Genomic DNA, 22,511 nt, shown 5'->3' on the forward strand with positions numbered 1-22,511 from the left:
TAATTATGAAAGCAGTTTGTACAAAAAGGGGAAACGTCATGGAAAATGAAATTGCACATTTTCAAATTTGTGAGTCATCTATTAATATATATATACCTATGATTTTTTTATTATGGGTACATATTAAAATATTTATATTAACTATTAAAAAGAAAGCAGATCCAACAAAAAGGTGAAAAAACAAACTGCGTTCATAATTGCCAAAACAAAACAGGATCCCTGTTTACTGTATCGCCAATGACTTGCAAAACAGCTTCGATCGTGCTGTTTAATTATTTTTGTTGTGCTCTTTGAAGTTCCACCTTCTGCGCACTCCTGAGTCTTTTCTTGACTCAAAACAATCGCTTGAACAGCAGAAAAAAGTTAAGTTTAATGCTTTGCTTAAAAAAATACACTTGTTTTTAAAAATCGCAAATTTGTTAATATTTTCAGATTTCACTCCAGATTTCGACACTTCTTTTTTTTCGTCCACGAGATGGAATTCTCCAATCCGATATAATATTTTGATTATATCCTTTAACTGGCGTGGATCGGCTCACTACGCTTGCCTCTCCACACGTCGTTGCAGAGATTGATGTCACAGATTTGCTGTGTTGTCATGATTTACACCAATCATAATAAAACATTTCTTTTCTTCAACTTCATTTTGTAAAATTGGTGATATTATATTTATTTAAAATTTATTTGTGATATAAAAAGGTCCAAGTGGTCCAAATGGTCAATAGACGAAGCTGTCTAATCTGTCTGAAGGGTATAAGGGGTCTAAATGATGTTTGGGTCTTCAGGGTGTTTTTGGTCCCCGGGGTTGATGCTTCACAGTAGGGATGGTGTTCTTTGGGTGATGTGCTGTGTTGGGTTTGCGCCAAATGTAACGTTTTTGCATTGAGGCCAAAAAGTTCCATATTTGTTTCGTCAGACCACAAAACTTTTTGCCATATGGCTTCAGAATCTCCAGAGTGTTTATTTGCATACCTCAAACAGGACTCAAGGTGGGCTTTTTTGAGTCATGGCTTCCTTCTTGTCACCCTATCGTACAAGTTAGACTTGTGGAGTGCTTGGGATATTTTTGTCACATGCACACAATGACCAGTCCTTGTCATAAAGGGCTGTAGCTCTTTCAAAGATGTCATTGGCCTCTTGGAGGCCTCTCTGATCAGTCTCCTCCTTGTTTAGTCATCCAGTTGGAGGGACGGTCTGATCTCGGCAGGGTGTTGGTGGTACCATACGCCTTCCACTTCTTAATCATCGTCTTGACTGTGCTACAAGGGACATTCAAGGCCTTTTAAATATTTTTACACCCATCTCCTGATCTGTGCCTTTCCACCGCTTTATCCCAGAGGTCTTTTGAAAGCTCCTTGGTTCTCATGGTTGAGTCTTTGCTGTGAAATGCACTACCTTGCAGAGGAAACCTACAGGAACAGATTATTTTATTCTGAAATAATAAAAATCACTACAATTTAACACAGGTGGAGGCCAATTAACTTGATGTGTGATTTTGAAAGTGATTGTTTACACCTGAGCTCATTTACAATTGCTTTTAATAAGGGGTTGGACCCTTATCCCGTCCAGCAAGATATTCTAGTTTTGTATTTTCAATTAATTTTCTGAAATTTGTAGAATTTTTCACTTGGAAGTTGTGGGTTACGATGTGTAAATAAAGGTGGAAAAAGTCTGATTTAATGCAATTTCATTCCAGGCTATTAGGCAACAAAAGGTGAAAAATTTGAAAGGGGGTGTCGACTTTCTTTTGACACTATATAAATTGGGTACTATCAGCATGTGAACATTTCTATGAAAACCAAGTTTATGCTTGATATGAAGCATTGGAAATAAGCAAGAACATGCAGTGTGGAGTACATACAGGAGTCACAAACAACAGGTAATTGCAACAACATGGCGACTATTGTTGATGCAACAGATTATCAGAGGGGATGTAAAATAATTCCATTGTGCCATACAGTACCGCATCGCACTGACAGACAGACTGCAGCTGCAATGCTGCATCACTCTCTGCTGATCTGGAATTGATTAGACTGATCTGATAAATGGAACATGCCCTTCAATCCTGGAAAATCCCACGGTCTCACCCTGTCCCTCCGGAAGGATCGTCAAACGAACCCACCGATTTCTTTGGTCAGCACTGAACTTGTACACCTGTAAAGGTGAAAGTATTCAGTACAAACTCAACTGAGTAATTTCAATAATACAATAAGCCAATGATAAATAATGTAGTCATCGTCTTCTTTTGTATGCAGCATATGGCTGCGAGTAGCATCATTGGCTGAGGGCATGCTTGGCTGTGATGCTGATGCAGGTGAGGCCTGGAATTTGCAATTTTTTTCATGATGCCGGCGATAGCTTGCCAACTCTTCGTGAAGGACACCGTGGGATCTTTAATATCCATGAATGAATGCGAGATGTGACAGCCGGCTTAACACCCATCCGAAGGATGACACACTCAATGATGAATCACCCTGCCTGTGAAACACCGGGAAGGCGATTTATAGATGGGTTATGCAGCTTAGAGGCGAATGTGACTCCAGGTCTAGGACGCGAGGTCATCATCAGACCTCGAGGCCTTGAGGTCATCCTGCCAGCCCAATAATGTAGTGATACTCTAGTTTGCTTTGTCAGATGAGATGGTGTATAATTTAGCATCTTCCAGTGTCACCTACCACATCTGGACAGCAAGCTCCCAACATGGTAAAGCACTTGAGCCTCAGATTTGATATCATATGACACATCAGTGATGCAAGGAACAAGACTCACATCAGCGACGAGTCGCTCAAGCTGCTGGTTTTCTCGTTCGAGTTGCCGGCAGGACTCGTCGTCTCGTGATACAGCCAGCGGTGGACCTGACTGGCCACCGACATCACCTTCAGCTTGCCATTCTCCACGCATGATAAGACGGCGCATCTATGGAAAGTCATAAATGGCATCACACTCGGCACATGTCATTGTTATGGTTGCGCATGTGATAAGTACAGTCTTGCGTTTCCGAATTATCGCCACATCAGTGGCTGAATTGGTTTAAAGTTCATCTTGAGTTTAACTAATAACCTTGAATTTTGTGACGTTTTTATTAGGGGACCAAGCCATTCTGATTGGTACCCTAATGATTTCGTTCAGATTATTCTTATTACTAGTAGGCACTGGGCGGGAGTACCCTTCGGAGCGTGAGCCGGAGTATGTGCTGAAGTATGTGTATCAGAGTAAAGCTGAGGTATGTGCTTGTCTGCTGTCCTTGGGTGACCACTTAAAGCCAGTATTAATGTTGGAAACAGAATTAGAACCGGGTTTGGAACCTCTACATAAGCCCATGAACTGTTAAATGTCAATTTTGGAGTTTTGGTGACATCCCCATTTGCTCCATTACTCCATTCTTGTACTTCCGCCACCATTTTGCACATTTATTCGCTTTTAAATTTGTTTTGTCTGCAACCGCCTGTCCGATTAATGCGAAACTTTCAACATCGGAGTGACCACTCATGGAGAAGTTTTAATTGATAACTCTGATCTGATGTCACAGGTCTCGTGGTATGGCAGCCATATTGGATTAAAGGAATAAATTTGGACATCTTCTTTTCTGAAACCACTCAATGAAAAAAAAAAAAACAGAAATTTGACACATCATCAACTCCCAATGGGGACTAACGTTGATAAGGATGACATAGATGAAGCGGTATGCCAGCCATGATTGGTTGAATCGAAATCCTTATCTGAAAAATCTGAAACTTCATATATGTGATCTACAACCCAATTTGAGTGCAATTTTAAACTTAACATCAGTGATGTGGTCTGACAGCCATATTGGATTAAAAACAAACTTTTAAAATCTTCTTCTCCAGAACAGCTTAACAGATCAATATGAAACCTCATATTAAGATGATCAACTCGGCATGGGGAATATAGTTTCAAAATGCAAATATCATAGGTCGTGTGGTCTAGCAGCCATGTTGACTTGAAGGTAAAACCTTTATAAATCTCATTCTCATTAACCGTTCAACTAATGGATGCAAAACTTTAGATGTATGATCAACTTCCCATGGGGAATATAGTTTCAAAATGCAAATATCATTGGTTGTGTGGTCTCGCAGCCATGTGGGTTTGAAGGTAAAACTTTTAAAAATCTTATTCTCGTTAACTGTTCAACCAAGAGGTGCAAAACTTTATATGTATGATCGACTTCCCATGGGGAATATAGTTTCAAAATGCAAATATCATTGGTTGTGTGGTCTCGCAGCCATGTGGGTTTGAAGGTAAAACTTTTAAAAATCTTATTCTCGTTAAGTGTTCAACCAATGGATGCAAAACTTTATATGTATCATCGACTACCCATGGAGAATATAGTTTGAAAATTAAAACTTCATAGTTCACGTGGTCTGGCAGCCATATTGGATGGAAAAATAAACCTTATCTGATCATTGCAAAACTTTAAATGTGTGATCGACTACCCACGGAGAAAACAAGATTGATAACAATGATGTAATCGGTCATGTGTCTGATCAAAGCATGTGGTTTGGGCCGTGACAAAACTGCTCGCATTTATAAAGCGCACATCTAGTTGTTGTTATTATTATTATTATTATTATTATTATTATTATTTGTATGTGAAGATGATATATTGTGTTGATGCACTCTTCCCTCTTTGTTGACCCTTCTTTTGCAGCTTAATAATGGGAATAGTTAATTTCATTAATTAATTAACTGCCTCTCTCCAATTAACTGCAACCGTAACATCCCAATCATCAACTACTAATATCTGGACCGGTGAGAAAGGGAATTAGAAATTCCCACTCAAATCTATCATCTGCACAATAAATAACTCAAACATTTAACCGCAGAAAGCTGGAAACTTTGCAAACTGCTGTGACTTGAGTCAAGGAAGAGCCAAGTCATTATCGGTGCACTTCAACACCCCCTATACTAAAGGTCCCAGGCTCCAGTATGCAGGATTTCAACCACAACTCAAGATTGATAAGAACAAGGAAGTTTACTTGTTGAATAAAAATAATTCATAATGCTTCATTGTGATCTGACACGGTTGGTTACATATTGTTACTGATTTCAAAATCCGGTCTGATGAATGCATCCACACATCCAGGTCCTCAGACAGTTATTTCCTTCAATTCATGTTCAGATTAGCCCCATCCCCATGACTAATGGGATCTTAACTGTGATGCGTTGAGAAGGGTAAAGGATAGATCTTCTCTCTTATGGGAAGCTATTTTTCTTTACGACAGACACGTTTACACACATTTCTTTCACGAGCTCTGAAGCCCGCCCCCATTCTTCCTCAGCGGCAATCTTTCGTGAGCTCCGATGGCCGCATTTTTTGGGAGTGCACGGGTCATCATGGTAACCGCGTGCCAGTGGGACGGGGTGAGCTTGGGGCAGACGGCAATCCGCGGAGACGGCCCGCAGATATAAAAACGAGCGAGAGGTACGTTCTGAAGAGAAAAGCGTGAGGAGAAAAGCGTGAGGAGAAAAGCGTGAGGAGAAAAGCGTGAGGAGAAAAGCGTGAGGAGAAAAGCGTGAGGAGAAAAGCGTGAGGAGAAAAGCGTGAGGAGAGAAAAGCATGAGGAGAGAAAAGCGTGAGGAGAGAAAAGCGTGAGGAGAGAAAAGCGTGTGGAGAGAAAAGCGTGTGGAGAGAAAAGCGTGTGGAGAGAAAAGCGTGAGGAGAGAAAAGCGTGAGGAGAGAAAAGCGTGAGGAGAAAAAGTGAAAGAGGAAAAAGAAAAAGCGAGAGGAGAGAGGAAAAAGCAAAGGGCAAGATAAGCGAGCAAGAAGCGGGTGTATGACCAGCGCCAACAAAATAATTTGTTCTTCCCAGTGCTTCGGCAAGCGAGCGTGTGTGGGTGTGAGCAGCAGCACCAACAAGTGAGGCACGGGTCGATCACCAACACCAGGGTCTAAACCCACGACGGACGATCTCGGTGCCCTCCAGACTTTGATTGGCGTTCAAGGCTGCCCCGCGAGAGTGTGCATGGCAAGGCTGGGTGTTGGCGACGGACATGACACGCACGCATTTCAGAACATTTTCGCTTCACGGACAACTTTCTGGTGAGCGAGACGATTCTCCCCCCCCCCCCCCCGCTCCACCTGAATGATCTGTTAGGTACCCATGTCTGTGTTTAGCTGTAAGTCAACCCCCGATAAGCATCTTCTCTTTGTCTCTTTCTTGGCATTTTGATTGATTTTGCTTTGAAATTCATTCTTTATTTACCTCAGCAAATAAAAAGTTCTTTTTATTTATTTATTTTATTATTGATAAATTATTTGTCGATTTCCAACCTGTCCATGTTTGTCCTTTCCTTCCATTGGTCTAGCATTGTCCGAATTGAGATAGACTGTGAGGTAATTACCACAGATTTGACCAAAAATCGTCGGCACGCACCAGCGGTTGAAACGCTCGGCCGCCATAATTAAAATCTCATCAGATAATATTGGTGCTTTGCCGAAGGCACCCTCCCTGCTCAGGTAACCACGTAACCTGGAGTTAAATGGAATAATTAGACGGCGGACACTGAAACTCGTGGTTGACTGGGTGGCGTTCGTGGTTTTAAAACAACCCACCGTACCACAACCTCAATTGTGAGCGGTGGCCCCAGGTCCGGCTCTACCGAGGACAACCAGGGATTAATCCCCCCCGAGTGACAAGCTGGTGTCTCGGTACCCGTGGCCACAACAATATTGTCGCATTCTCACAATTCTACAGTGAAGGTCCCAGGTTCAAGTACACAGGGGATATCTCTCACTAGTCAGCCTATAATTGACCTTGCCTTTGGCTATTTACCTGAATACACGTATGGCATTCGGAGATATGTATTTGCTTCTTTTTTTATTGCTTATTACTAGGATGGCATTCATTTGAAAAAGTCAATGTGATGCGATCAGTCATGAAAGCGCAATCACAATGACGGGCAACAGGAATGGTTTGAGGCTATATAGATGATGATCGATGTAAAATTCTTGTGTTGTAACATACTGGTGTATGTGAAGACAGTTTTATATACCATTTGCAGGAAAAGGTCGAATTGACAACTTTTCAAAAGAGATGCGGAAAAGCACCGTGAAAATAATTATGCGTAACCCCATGGAGTATTAGCAACATGGTTCTACATAACAGGCTTGCTCTATGATTTGTTGGTATCTCCGGAACGAATTTTCGATGATGTGAAGATGATACGAACCTTCGGTACAAAGAGGACGACGAGGGTGATGTAAGAGGAGCAGACGATGGCAAGTGCAGCGAAAGCAAAGGATGCGTCGTGTTGTTTGCTCAGAATCAGGGTCACAGGAGCAGTGATCATGCAGAGCACCTGTAAAGGCTTCAATTATTACCACAATCATCAATTCTATCATATATATATATATATATATATATATATATATATATATATATATATATATATATATATATATATATATATATATATATATATTTCATCAGTATGTCTGTCCATTCAGGGAAGGGCTTAAATATCAAATCGCCGACATTTTGTTTGCTCCGTGTCAGTTCTCAGATCTTACAGGCCTCTGGTGTACAGGAACCGCAGCAAGTTGCCTGTGTCGGTGCTGCGGTTACGTGAATTCGTCTTCCTATGGATATTTTGAAAGACGAGTTCTTCCTTAGAAGAATAAGGTAAGTGGCGTGTTTGTGGGGTTTTTTCGGTTTTGATTTTATAAATTTTGGAACTTTGTGTGGTTTTGAGGCCTCAAAAAGCTAAACCATTTCAAGCTATCCCATGACTTATGCTTATGATATCATTTTTTTGAGATATCATTTTTGAGTGTTGCGAAGATCGTTTAAGATTCCAGTATAACAAATCCCAAGAAAATCGGACAGATTTAGACATTTTTAGGGAAAAACAAAAAAGCATTTTAAATAATTAAAGCGGTATTTTGAACACGTGTGGCTTTTGGATCTGTTCCTTTTGGGGGATTGCTTCTTCGTAAGGTTTATTTGACATGCATTTGCATTTTTAGAGGTAACTCGAGGTATTCTGAATGAAATTGGGAGAAATCTGGGGGAAAATGAACGTTTAAAAAGAGAAAGAAAGAAGAAATTCGTTGTTTTGTGCAATGCATGCATGCTATATAGGACCCCTTTCAAAGCTCTTCCCAGATGCAGGGAAGGAGAGGGGTGGGGGGGAGAGGAGAGAGTTGTGAGGGGTAGAGGAGATAGGGTGGAGATGAGATTGGGGGAAGTTATGTCGTATTTGAATAGCTTTCAAAGTAGTTACGAAATAAGACCTCTTGGAAAGGTCTTCCTGGCTGTGGGGGAAGTGGAAAATGGGGAGGGAAGGGGTGAGGAGGGGGAGGAGGAGAGTAAGAGTGGAGAGGATGATGAGAAAGAGAAGGAAGGAGGGGGAGAGGGTAAGGGATTGGGGAGAGGGGGAGAGGAGAGGAGATTGGGACCACACTCTGTGCAGAGCGTTGGTGCTGCTGAAGCAGTCTCCTTGGCTATTGGGCACAATCCTGGACGGGTGGCTACTCCAACACAGTACACCAGCAAGCTGGCACTCATTTTGCCAACCTCAGAAGGATGACAGGCCGAGTTAACCCCACCTGGTATTAATTCAACAGCTGAACAGGATTTGAACTCAGGAACCGAGGATCCAAGGCCACCATCCTAACCAACCTTGTGTGTCATGTGATCTGTGTGGGGGAAACCTTGTGTGTCATGTGATCTGCAAGTTACAGCAGTTTCTCCTGTCAGTGTAGTGAGAGACAGTATGGAGAACCGGTCGGTGATACAATGCGTGTTCATGGTAACGGCGACACAATGCGTGTTCATGGCAACGGCGACACAATGCGTGTTCATGGCAACGGCGACACAATGCGTGTTCATGGAAACGGCGACACAATGCGTGTTCATGGTAACGGCGACACAATGCGTGTTCATGGTAACGGCGACACAATGCGTGTTCATGGTAACGGCGACACAATGCGTGTTCATGGTAACGGTGACACAATGCGTGTTCATGGTAACGGCGACACAATGCGTGTTCATGGTAACGGCGACACAATGCGTGTTCATGGAAACGGCGACACAATGCGTGTTCATGGTAACGGCGACATAATGCGTGTTCATGGTAACGGCGACACAATGCGTGTTCATGGTAACGGCATTTTTGAATGCAAATCGGTGGTGCAGGTGCAGAGAAGATTTAGACGATTTGGAGATATCGACTGGCCGTCTCGGTCCCCCTGATCTAACAGCTGCCAACTACTCCCTATGGGGATTCTTGAAGTCAAAAGTTTATGCCACCAAACCTCGCACCATCATGGCACGGAAACAAGGCATCACTGAAGAAATTCGAGCAATTGACACAGGTTTATTGTGATGGGTTATGGACGATTTCAAGTCGAGATTTCATGAATGTATCCGTTGTGGTGGAGGCCACTTCAAAGATATTATTTCAAAGTTGCATTGTGCTGCTGTTTTTCAACTGAAAACATTTTGCTTTTTTTATTCAACCGAGTTCTCCACAATAACGCTTTAAAAACAGTCACATTCCATCGAATCACCCTGCATATCGAACCTCCTAACTTGACGAGGCAGCAGCGGGGCACAAATCGAGTCCAATCACAGCACTTCCTGCACGACCTGCCAGCAACAAGTGGTCGCCTGCCACACGAGCACATTGTTTCTGCCCTGCTGATCACCAGTCAGGTCTCTGCCCTGCTGATCACTTTGGTTCACTGTTACCGGTTCACTGTTCACTCTGCTGATCATTATTGGGTGGTTGCGAGAGTACCCTTATTTTCACTTTTTCCGTTTGTCTGTATGTATGTTTGTTTGCATGTCTGTATGTCTGTATGTAATGGACAGCTCTGGAGGCCAGAGCAGTCAACCGATCTTGATGAAACTTGACAGGTGGGTTCATACCAGGATCTAAGTTCTATGCTTTTGAGCACCGTTACTATGGACACCACCGTTGCCTAGCAACGGGGCTTTGAAATTTTTGAAAAATCCTCAAGAATTAATTTTTTCGAAAATCAAAAATCGGCTTCCAGGCTTTTATGCGCACTATAATCAACCTCTTTGTCAAAAAATTTCAGCCCGATCCGTCAAAAACTGTACAACTAGTATGCAATTATGTAGCGACCACCCATGTCACCTACCGGCTTGTATATTGCTTGTCTGTCTGTCCCTCCCACGCTGAAACATGGAAAGTCAGACTCTCCTCAGAGAGAAAAAAAAGCAGTGACATTTGCTTCAAGTTAATCCAAACCTACAGGAAAATTGAAATTTTTTTTCAAACAGACAAATAAGGGGAAACAAGCCGGTAGGCAACATGGGTGTTCACTATATAATTGCATACTAGTCATACAGTTTCAACGGATTGGGCTGAACATTTTTGACAAAGAGGTTGATTATAGTGTGCATAAAAGCGCGGAAGGCGATTTTTGATTTTCGATTTTAATTTTTTAAAGGATTTTTCAAACATTTCAAAGTCCCGTTGCTAGGAAATGGTGGCGTCCATAGCAACGGTGCTCAAAAGCATAGAACTAGATCCTGGTATGAACCCACCAGTCAAGTTTCATCAAAATCGGTTGACTCCTCTGGCCTCCAGAGCTATCCATTACATACAAACTGACAGACGGAAAACCTGAGAATAACGGTAGTCTCACGACCACCCAAAAATTGAACCCAGGTGGTGTATAGGTAACAGACCGCTGTCTCAATCACTCCCGAAAAAAACTTTTTTTATTTGCTGTTGAGAAATATGTCACATCCCGTTTTTTTTTTTTTTTAACCTCCACCCAGTGTAAAAGGCTTCCAGTTTTTTTTCTTTGCTTATATCATGGTATTTGTACCACGGGCTTCTGTTAGTAAACGATAAAGCATCACGTCTTAATTGTCAAGGAGAAAATTAATTCTAGTTTATAATAAATCATTTGAGGCAAATCTAGAAAGGCCTGCTCTTCAACAACTCATAACTCAAATCATCCATACTGCCATGATAGACCAGGCACACGTCTGCTGATGATAACTCTGATAACACTCACAGCCCACACTAAAGGTTAGCCACGTGCGAAGAACAATGATAAAATCATCATCTTATCGCCATGACAACAATGCATCCACAACTACAGTTTCACGAAGCTCCGATCAGAGCACTGCTGAAAATAATTTTCTTGGGAAGAGAATATTTTCGTGAAATCAGAAAAAGTTTTCTTGAAACAGGAAAAGCACGAGAAAATTTCGAGCTGCAAGAAATTTTCTCTGATGGTTTTTGTGTTTCAAGAAAACATTTCTTATTTTAAGAAAAAAATTTTTGGGGTAAGAAAATTGATTTTCACGGTGATAGGCATTCATCGTTGCACAAAATTTGTTCAACAGCATTTGTTGCACGAAATCTCGGATGTTGTCTGGCATCACGCCTTTCTCTCCAATCCGTCTGCCTATGGCATCCAAGGCCGACTCCATTCTTGGGTAAACTGACTTCCTCTACTCTCATAGCCAAGATGTGGCACTCAACGGAATCCTTTCGTCTCCTCTACCTGTCCAGTGTTCAGGGCGCAGTCCTATTCCTGGTCTTCATCAATGATCTCTCCGACTTTCTGAAAAATGCTCTTCATTGATTTGCTGAAGACTCCACCCTCTGCCATGACAACCCTCATCTTCAGACAGGCAGGTTTCAGTCTCTTCCTACTTCAGACCTTGACAAATCACAATCTGGTCAAACATTTGGAATATGTCTTTCAATCCTGACAAATATCACACTCTCACTATCTCTCTCTGAAAGGACCATCTGACAACCCCCCCCCCACCCCCACCATCAACTTTCTCAACAATCCTCTTGAGGAAGTTCAGTAATTAAAACTCCGAGGTCTCAGAGTCAGCCATGATCTTTCTTGGGCAAACCATATTTCAAAGTTGGCCTCCAAAACCAGTCTGGGCAACCTTAACTGCACAAAGTCCTTCCTTAGTACACCTGAACTTCTATCCACCTACAAGGCTTTCATCTGCAGCTTGATTGAGTACTGCTCTCCCCTCTGTTCTGGCTCCCCTGCCTCACATCTTGCTCGGGTGGACACCGTGGAAGCCAAAGCCTTCAAGATTATTGGAACCTCCCGTGATGAAGCTAAGTATATGGGCTTATCACTTTGCCATTGCAGACAAGTCAGTGGTCTCTCTGTCTTCTGCTGCCTCCGTTCTGGTCATGCACCCTATGCTCTTTACGAGCTTTGTCTCCCCCCTCCTCCACCCTCCAGGTTTCTGCAGGGCTCACACGGACCACCATCAGTCCCTTTCTGGTGAAACTACCTAAATCCCAAATCACTCCTCACCTCCACTCATTTGTTCCTCTTTTTCTAATGTCTGTGGAAGCAACTTCCACATTCTCTTCAATCTCATTCTTCCTTCCAGGTCTTCAAGACAGCTGTTCACCACCATCTCAGGTCATCCTCAATCCTAAACCATGATCTTTTTTACCTCCTTAATCCCACCCAAATCCCACCTCCTCCCAATTTTCCAGTTTTCCCCTCTATGGAGTTTCCATCCATTCATTGTGCTAGCTCTCTTCCACAAGCCTCGATAATGTATAGAAAAAAAAACTGTGCGAGGTAAAAGTTCATTTCCATACAGCAACATTGTAGATTGCCATGCCAACGGCACGGTGGTCATTTATCTTGTCGCTGGCGACACCCTTTGTCTCGTATGCCAGAAAAATTCCCAGCAGAAGTAGAAGACCCTTGTATGCGAACAGGATACCTGAGGATATAGGGGTGGTAGAAGGAAAGGAGAAGGAACACTGACATCAAGAACATATAGATACATCATCGTTGTTGTCACATTCTCTTTACTACTTCAAGGTTGCAGCTTACCACCATCTCATGGCTCCCATTTCCATTTATTATCTTACTAACCTCCTGACATATGTCCACCTTTTCTTCCAGGTCAAGTTTGTATGTCCATCTAATGCCCATGAAACATATTATACTTTTGATTACATATGGATCGAGTTATTTATTGCACATGGCTGTGTTGTTTGTTGAGGTGGCATATCAGTTTTGAATGTGGAGTAAGTAAAAAGGTGACAAGAGTTAAGATTGAAGTTGGATCTTACAGATTGAGGAAAGATCGCGAGAGTTCCAGGAAGTTCTCGAGTTGCTCCTGGATGCGGCACAATCTCAGTGTTTTGAGCGGTTTTGGGCTTTGTCTGATATTTATGACTACATTCTAGAGTCTCGAGGCAGGGGTTTTCAGGAATGTTTCTGAGCTGCAGACATACAGTAAGTGGCAGAGTAGAGTCAGGGGGACGGCGTGACGAGAAGAGCCAGTCACCATTTGCTTTGCTGTTTACAGTGCATTGCTGGTGTGTTGGTGTATCACTTGTGTGGGATGTACATATTGTTACGGTTGTGGGGATAGATGGAAGAATCTAAAAGGGAATTCTTGTAGAGTTTCTTTGTGTAGAGTTTCTTGGTCCATGGACGAGTAGAAAGCCTCTCGATGGAGGCAAGTTAGGGAATCTGTGAGCTTAAGTGTTACGTGTCACCACACTCGGGGTGGTACGATGTTAATTAGCCGAGGGAGTATGAATAAGTTCCCCAGTACATGATTGCCCTTGTGATTTTCCCTATGTTTTTTTTATCATGCAAGCCAGGTATTAAAGCAGGGAAATGCGTCCCTGAAACCACAACAAACAGGAGAAGCCCTGCCTTCCCGTGTTTGTGGGTGAGCAGGCCACACCCCAGAGGCAGAGGAGATAGGGCGAAGGAGATAGAGCACACGGGAGAAGCAGGCTTGCACATGTGTGGATCGTGGAAGGCTTCCGTCTGGATAGAATGGGAGATCGGCAGAGCGTACAGGAGGTCGGTGTGAGGACCGGACGAGACAGGTGGCACCTTTGGAAAAAGGAAGGCTGGCATGTTTTGAGCCTTCGCGTGAAAAGCTGCTGCAGATTTCCTGGCGTATGTCTGCCCGGCTACAAGTGAAGCACCATTTGCACGCATGTGCACGTGCTAGTGGAAGCGCTCCCTATTTCAAGTTTGACCAGGACCAGCTCTGGGTTGAGCTGAGTACCAGTGTACCTAAAAAAAAAGGGGGGGGGTTCTTTTCATTTTGGTCACCCTTTGTCTGTGTTTGCATCTGTGTGCGAGGCCTCGACTGCAGGAGTTATTTATTTATTATTGTTATTATTTCCTTTTACATTATCATCTTGTAAATATTTGTGTATGTTCATTAAATGTGTTTATTTTGAAGAAACTGTATTTGTGTAATTGTCGTGGGTTCGTGGATAAACCCCCTTGTGCTGTCCTGGTGCAGTGCTCTTGTGCCATACTCCTCCACCCGTCCACCATTGACCTCCCCACGCCCTTCGAGCACGTGTTGAAATCTCCGTCGATCAACGTGTCCGCCTCCTCTTAATTGGGAACTGCTCGGCCATCCAGGGGATTGGCAGTGTTAACCGCCTGACTCCGACAAATTTGGGTTGGCCACCCCCACGACAATATATATATATATATATATATATATATATATATATATATATATATATATATATGTACATCGATTTTAAGAAAGACCCACCCACATCTCTCACCTGTGAATGAAGGGAATAGCTAATCAGTTTTAACCTAATCGACTACACCCAGATGGCTCGGATTATATAAATGATTGACCCCTCCCCTGCTCCTCCAGCCAAAGTAGTTGCATAAAGCAACTCAAGAAGACTTACGCAAGGTAAGTGCTAAACGCTGTTTCAAACCCTAAGCACTTACCTTGTGTAAGTCTTCTTGAGTTGCTTTATACAGCTACCTTGGCTGGAGCATGGGAGGGTCAAATATATATATATATATATATATATATATATATATATATATATATATATATATATATATATATATATATATATATATATATATAACGAAAAGCACAGTGAGGCCGTGAAGTCGTCAGTCAGTCTGTGAAGACTATATTAATCATGTCCTGTTTGAACGTTAATTTCCCAAGATCCTGAGGACCAAAAAGACCCTGAACACCCAAAAAGATCCCAAAGAGCCAAAAAGACACTGAAGACCCTTAAGACCCCTTACACTGTTCAGACAGATGAGATAGCTTAGACCCTTGACCATTTAAACCACTTTGGCCTTCTGATATCACAAATAAATATAATATCACCAATATTACAAATAAATTTGTAGAAATAAATTTGTATTATAAATAAATGTTTAATTATGATTGGTGTAAATCATGCCAACACAGCAAATCTGTGACATCAATCTCCGCAACGACATGTGGAGTGGCGAGCGTTGTGAGCCGATCCACGCTAGTCTTTTAAATAAACTCAAGTTTAGACTACGCCCAAGTGACAGTTCACTAATTCCCTTCTGAGTTTGTATCAGTCAAACCCCCATCATCTTCCATGGGCCTCAGGCTTGCATTTTTAAAAAAAAAACCCTTCCTGGGAGCATCACAGCTGTAGAGATTTTCCTGAGAGCATGAGTCATGAACGTTTCTTTTGTTAGGGATTTATTTTCTACTTTTGCAGAGTTTATTACAGATGCTTCTGTAGAAACATTTTTTTCATGGTGGTTTTGGGGTTGATAAAATAATTAAATTCATGATGATTAAAACTTGATATTAAAATAAAATATATTAATCCTGAAATAAAATGTGCTCAAATATATAATTCTTTTTAAGTATGTATCCATTTGGAATTAACATAATTATATTTCTCCTCTGTATGGAAAGATCACCTGCATATTAAATGTGTAAACAGGTTGAACTTTGCCAGGAAGTTGAATATAAAGAAGAATTGCCTGTCATGTAAACTATCTTGAGAATTTTTTTTATAAAAGACACAAACAAGTTGGAATGTGGATTTAAGAAAATGTCCAGATGTATCCACTAAGCTCGAGTCGCTTCAAGATGAGATATCTTCCCAGTTTTGGGAGAAGCACACTGACTTTTTAACCTACATTGGATGGAAACTTGTTTAAATGGCCATTACAGTTGGCGTTTGACGTCATTCTAGCATTCTGTGCGATTAATATGTCTGGATTTGAATATGTGTTCCAACCATTTAAGCAGGAGCTGTCAAAGAAGATTGAAGATAAGGTTCACCTGGAAATTGTCAAGACCGGGCGAACTGGCGTCAGTGTCAGAAAATTATAAAAACTGTGTCTTACTGGAAACAATATAAAGAAGAGGATTCTCCAATTGTGTTGAGAGATATGGAGTGAATCTGTCTGTTCAGAATCTCCTGTGCGCGCACATATAAATCTGTTTGTTTGTTCCATAAATGTTTTAAAATTGTACTGACGTTGTGTATCTGTATCGACACTTTCAAAGCAACTGGAGCAATATTGGAGCAATAATATGTAACTTGATTGTCGTTCCATACTGAGAAGCTTTCAATGCTCAGCCATGTTATTTCTGGTTATTTCATTAAAGACAGTGATTGCTGAAGTGAATATTGTATTATATTCCAGTAATACCTTGCTTAATGATGCTCCGTAGAATGCTGATTGGTTGTCGAGATATTTGTCCTGGAGAAGTTTTTTTTACTTAAAAAAAACAAAAACAAAACAAAATCCATAACACGCAGCACTCACCAAGTAAACGCACCCGCCGCTATTATCTGTACTGTATGCACATGCTTGGAATCAATCAGCATGGTTTACTCCTCCGTCTCTCTCTCTCTTTCTCTCAACATTATTTTTGTCTGTATTTGTGAGAATTGTAGTCCCATAATGTCTGCAAAGAGGCCTGCAAATGTTAGTGCTGGAAACCTGACAAAAGTATCAAGGAAAAGCATCACCTTGGATGTCAAAATGCAAGTGTTCAGGTGGATCGAGGCAGGTGAGCATCACGTGGAAGTGGGTTGTGCGTTAGACTTGGCTACATCAACCATTATAGCAATTCTAAACAGATGTGGGAGAAAATAATTATATTAATGTACTCTCAATTATAATTGTGGCTGGTGCTTTATAAATTTAATTTTTATGCTACGAGTCGAATTGGCTGTCAGTTATGCTTCCTTTTATCCAAGAGTCTTTTGACCTAAATGTTGATAAAAGGAATGTCTTGCTTTGGAACAAAGTGATCTGGTTGATAACACCAACTTTTGCCATGATTACATCATTCGCTTTTCACTTAAAAGACACATATTGCAGTTGGAGTTCTTTACCTAAGGCTTATCAGCCCCCTCCACTCTCCCAAAAGCATATAAATGCCAGAAAATGTAATCTTGTTTTAGTGCAAATCATTGAAGATGTTTACCATCTCGGTGACTTGTACTCCTTGGTACCAAGTTAAAATAAAATTATCTGATGTAATGTACTTTCCGTTGTGGACATTGAATTAATTGTGGCTTTCATTTGAGTAACAGGATTTACATCGAGTCGGTTAAAACGTAAACTACAAAATTCTACAACACAGACGAGATAAAAGCTTTTGTCCAGTCCACCACTTTGTTCAAGGAACAGTTTGTCGTGGAATATGGAGAGCCGGTTAAGCTTGATTAGACAGGTTTAAGCCCCGCAGCAACTTGCACAGCATCCGTATCGGTGGCGACGCTGCGAGCACCGACGACCAAGCAACCTTTTGAATTGCCCAAACGGTATGATGTCCCCTTTTAGTGTATTTTTGATTAGCGCGCTCTTTTCCAGGAACGCATCCTGAGCGCTAAGCGAGGTAATACTGTATAGTATCATGTGCATGCTTAGCAGGTGCCAAATGCATGTGGTTACCAGCTTGGTGTGCTATTTACCCAGCCAGGTGATGTGCTTACGAGAGCTGCAATGCTCTAGCTGGGGAATGATCAGGATGTCTTCATCTCTATCTGGCTTCTCTTGAGTGAATGCCTGAGAAATATTAAAAAAAATAAAGCTTTAATTCTACATCAGCAGATTGATATTGGAAATATGTGTGGTGGAGAAGTAGCGAAACCAAACAGTCAGTGACGCTGTTAGAGTCATGGTGGGTTAGAATGAAGTTTTTGAACATCAGCCGTGTTTGTTGGAATGCGCACCTCCACAGTTCGCTTGAGTGGGTCCAATATCTGCCAGAGCAGCAGCAGCAGGAAGTCGATGGCGAGGAGCCCACCCACCGTGGCCTTCAACTTCCAGGGCTCCAAAATTTGCTGCAAACACAAATTGTACAGGAGATCTACCGAGAACATGGCAGGTTACTGAAAAATCCATTCTCGTGTTATTATCTTTTTTAAACCGGTGACATATCACATTTCATCGGTGATGAAATACTTCGTTTTCAGTGGTTCATATCTATGATGGTGGGTTAACTTGCCTTCCGATGGCCAAAGGAATTCCAAGTGTTTATCTTGTATATATTCCCTAATTTCTGTATATATACATTGTGTATATATTAATCCTCTTCTTCTGGATATGATCCCCATGGACTGTTGTGCTGTGGAGTAACATTGAGGATATACTCTCAAGGTGTGTGAAATATTTCAATGGCTCAACGTCTCGAACAGCCTCAACAGTTTCGCCTCGCAATGGCCTTCTCATGGCGGGGTTGTTCTTGCTAACAGGTGTCGAGGTAAAAGGTGAATGACTAGTGCCTTAAAACCAGTTGCTTCGGATAGATGGGGCTCGTTAACTTTGGTAGGCAGCTCCTCTAAGAGAAGGGAACTTCAAATCCAAATCTGCCGCTGCCTTGCGGTTCAGGTTTTTGTTTTTTGTGTTTTTTTAAACAAAGATTAAGGGTTTAACAGGGTAAAGACAGCAATCCTTCATAAAGGAAGCGCTCTTTGCATTCCTTTACCCTTGGGCAAGGTGGACTACCCCAATTTAGCTTCCCAATCAGGGCTACGCGAAGTCATGGGAGCAGCTGGTGAAAGGCCATGCAGGTAGCTGGCACAACAACAACAACAACAACAACAACAACAACAAAATCTAATAATTAAAATCTAATTTCATGCAACTTTTACCTTTTTATTTCGTTTTATTTGTTTCTAAGAGCTTGTTTCCTATTAAACGAGAATGGCACTCAGTACATCTCATACCTTCACCTGGCTGAACGGTTTACGTTTTGTGTCCACCGATAGGCTGAATCTGGATCTGGACCTGAACCAAAATATAATTGGCTTGTTATTGTCACCTATCCAACTCATGTACCTTTGTGTTGTCATAACTGTTTGGCAACTTTTTGAAATATCATGCCATGTAAATCGTTTTTGGCCCCATCTCTCAATGGTGAAGAATCACTTAAAAATATTCTCATATCCCGTTCCGGATTCAGATCTTCACCAAAATGGAATCACTTATTCCTTGTCACACACCCAACCTGTCCACCATGTTTTGCCCGAATCAGTCCATAACGTTTTTGAGATATCCTGTTCATAGACAAACAAACACACAGACAGGGGCGAAGACATAACCTCCGTCGATCATTGATGGGGAGGTAAAAATGAGCGACACCGTTATGCGTGTGCCACTTCCCCTCACCCAATCTTACCTGCTTTCCCTCCTTCTTGTCATCCTTTTTGCCACAGAGTGTGTGCACCCACCATACTTTCGTAAACATGCTCCCGTAACCTAGACTGAAGCCCAGTCCAAGCAGCCACACCCGCAGCTGTAAAACAACAGGAAACGGTAAAACCATTTTTGACATTATATCAAAAGTAAAAGTTTCATTTGATGTCAAAACATAAATGAATACAGAGATTATCAATATTATCCGACAGAGGGGAAAGAAAGATAAATGAGACACCGAAGACAGATTCGGGGGAGGAAAGGGTGATGGGGAGAATACTTTCACTTCCACCTCCCTTGGACCCAGAATGTAGCTTCATTCAACAATTTTCCCTCATTTTGTGTGGGGGGAGGGAAGAGTCCCAGGAATTATGTTTTCGTTCAAAAAAAATGTTTGTCCAGTGAGGGTGAAAACCCCCAGGAGCACATCATGGAGCACACACACTATAGTGTGCCTCATCATGGTACACTTCGACTCATCTGAGACCAAGTCGACCTGAGCAGCAGCACAGCCATCCCACCTTCTCCCCTCCCCCACCCACTAAACCAGCAGGTCACTATGACGGCGAGCCCTCCGCACGTGGGGCTGAGCACCAAGAAAAGTCAGAGCCCCATGGCAGCCTTTAGCACAGTGGCTGCTCTTTGTGTTGCAGAGTTGCCGATCGTTAAAATTTGCAGTGGGGTGAACTATGTATGCATGTCATTCTCCACGACTCCTTTTATCGTTGCAGGTTTTCCTATTTGAAGATGGCACACCTCCATGCCCTCACACGCACACCCACACTCACTCTGGTTGCATTCACTTGTTCTTTTTCACAGAAGCAGGGTCGAGGAGAGGGGTTGAAACACCAATAAGGTGACATGGCGTTATGCCTCAAGGTGCATTTCCTCTCCCCTCAAATAAGCAAACAGATAGTGCAGGTAACAAACAGTCTGCATGAGTGTCTATCCATATCAGGAAACCAAAATCAAAGCAAAATTCCGCTTTTTCATTGACAAACCAAAATACGGCCAACATGAAGGACATGGACACAAGACACTTTAATACACTTGTAAAAGAGCTAAATCGAATTACATGTGCGGTTTTGAACCTCGGTTCCGAACATCATGAGCCAGGAGTTCAGATGGGAACGCCAAACAGGCCGACCCAGGATCTTGGATGAAACAAAATCCTCCATCTTTGTCTGCAGATGAGCAGCTGGAAGGGTGAATTCATGATTTCATGAAGAGAGGCAGAAATATCAGAAAGGAGATTTGAATTGAGACTCAAGTAGAAGTAAAGAAAACCAAGAATGACAATCTGCTTGCGGGGGAAAAAGTCCTCGGGCCAGTACTTTCATTCGGTGGCAAAAGGTACCACGGCATCAATAAACACAAGGTGGGAAAGATTCAAAAACATTGCAGGAAATCGTGCTCCGTGACATAGTGGTGATTAAATTAATTTTTCGATCGGTCTGCCGCTGCATGACAAACGCACTATTAGTTGCTTTCCCACTCACGATGCAAGCTTTTTGCACATTTGGTGGGGTTCAGCTTGTCCACAGTAGTATTTTCATCTATCCTCCGGCAACATCTGGGAAGCATTTTACCAGTCCTCTACCTTTGACCCATAATAGCATATCGGAAACTTTCTCGAGTACTGTGCAACCAACTTTGGCTTGTGCTTCTACAACCTCTTATTGCTGGACGAAATCAACAGGATGCAGATTGAGGTATGAAAGGAAAAGCTGATGTTTGAGGCACGAACATTAACCTAACGAGCAAAAGAGAGCAAAGATATTCGTGCCGAGGTCACTCGAGGAGACGTGATATGGGGATTTCTGAATGCAGACTTCACATGTGTGCAGGATAAAGGGGAATGGGTGAGGGAGGTGTTTCTCACAATTTTAAATGGGAGAAAGCTAGAATCTTCAGTGGTACTCTGATTTTTAAAAATAATAATAATAATAATAATAATAATAATAATAAGAAGAAGAAGAATCCCCAAAGCTGGACGTTCTACATCGTCGGGCTGGTTTTCAATGGGTCATCATCCCCAGATGAATTATGTCCACTGTGCTGCCCTGTAAATATCTCCACCTTAAATCCTGCTCCCACTTCAGCTTCCATTGTTCATCTTATCTTTTCAGGAGTAAAATTTTTTTTCCCTCTCCTGCCTCACCTCTATTTTCTTCTTTTTTTCCCATCATTATGACCTCCTTTTTGATGTCACTAGACATATGACAAGTATAAGTCTCATGTGAACGTGATTCGGCTCAATGACCAGCCTGTCTTTTTTTTTTTTTACATCATACTTGGTGACGCAAATAAATCAATGGCATGGTGAAGCGTATCCAATGATATACAACATGTGGGGCATTCAAACAGTTCTACATTCACAATGGCGACGTAAACAGAATCTGCACAGTAAACAGCTCAGTCGCGTCGAACAAAACTCTTGGCACGGCAAAGGACAGCGCCATCAGTATCTGGACGACGCATTTTCCAGATGTGGTTTTGATTGAATGTTACACCGCAGATCATGAGTCTTTTCCCATTATTTTTCTTCTTCTCAAGAACCAGTCGAATAAATAACATGAGTTCTGGGAGTATATGGTTTTGTTCCATGTCTCAAAGTCACTTCAGGTGCGCACGCACGAACTGCTTGTGCATTAACTTGTGTACACACCTGACAGATTGCAGGGAAGGCAGCAACTGGAACGTGTAGCCCATCGAGGCCCAAGGGCACTATCGAGATCAAAGAAAGAATGCAGCCAAATGCCGTAAGTGAGTTCAATAAGGGCTGTGAGTGTTCAATGTACCTGCAAATAAACAACATTGCACACACACACACATACACACAACAATTTAGTTGTTTGTGTGGTTAGTACTACTCAACTACTGATTTGCATGCCAAGGAGATAAAGTATGAAACTATCAAGGCCTTAAGGGACAATGACAAGCTGTATCATCTCATGGTCGGGCATTGCAACCTTACCAAGAAAATACAGTTTCCAAACCCAACTTTTTCTGTGTCATAAAGCCGTAGCTTTTATCAGCAGAGAAAAACTCGATT

The 22,511-nt window shown here is 42.1% G+C and overlaps 1 protein-coding gene and 1 long non-coding RNA gene across 5 annotated transcripts in view; one reads left to right on the plus strand and one right to left on the minus strand.

The window, feature by feature from the left end:
- Nucleotides 1–22,511, minus strand: part of GABBR1 (gamma-aminobutyric acid type B receptor subunit 1) — a 166,459-nt gene that overhangs the window by 2,872 nt on the left and 141,076 nt on the right. For all 4 annotated transcript variants that reach the window (XM_085847467.1, XM_085847468.1, XM_085847470.1 and 1 more), the window contains 7 exons: nt 22,125–22,257; nt 19,440–19,556; nt 17,992–18,102; nt 17,731–17,824; nt 12,598–12,725; nt 7,192–7,320; nt 2,770–2,916 (listed from right to left, as the gene is read on the minus strand). In XM_085847467.1, coding sequence (XP_085703593.1) covers nt 2,770–2,916; nt 7,192–7,320; nt 12,598–12,725; nt 17,731–17,824; nt 17,992–18,102; nt 19,440–19,556; nt 22,125–22,257 — 859 coding nt within the window. The remainder of the gene's footprint in view (nt 1–2,769; nt 2,917–7,191; nt 7,321–12,597; nt 12,726–17,730; nt 17,825–17,991; nt 18,103–19,439; nt 19,557–22,124; nt 22,258–22,511) is intronic.
- On the plus strand, nt 5,048–17,358 carry LOC147017691 (uncharacterized). Its single transcript, XR_015049599.1, has 3 exons — nt 5,048–6,061; nt 7,518–7,643; nt 16,050–17,358. It is a non-coding gene; the product is annotated as an uncharacterized LOC147017691 (long non-coding RNA).

The sequence above is a fragment of the Eptatretus burgeri genome, chromosome 11 (genome assembly GCF_056783735.1).
Source record: "Eptatretus burgeri isolate ZD-2024b chromosome 11, Ebu_testis_v1, whole genome shotgun sequence".
In the NCBI taxonomy this organism is placed as follows: domain Eukaryota; kingdom Metazoa; phylum Chordata; class Myxini; order Myxiniformes; family Myxinidae; genus Eptatretus; species Eptatretus burgeri.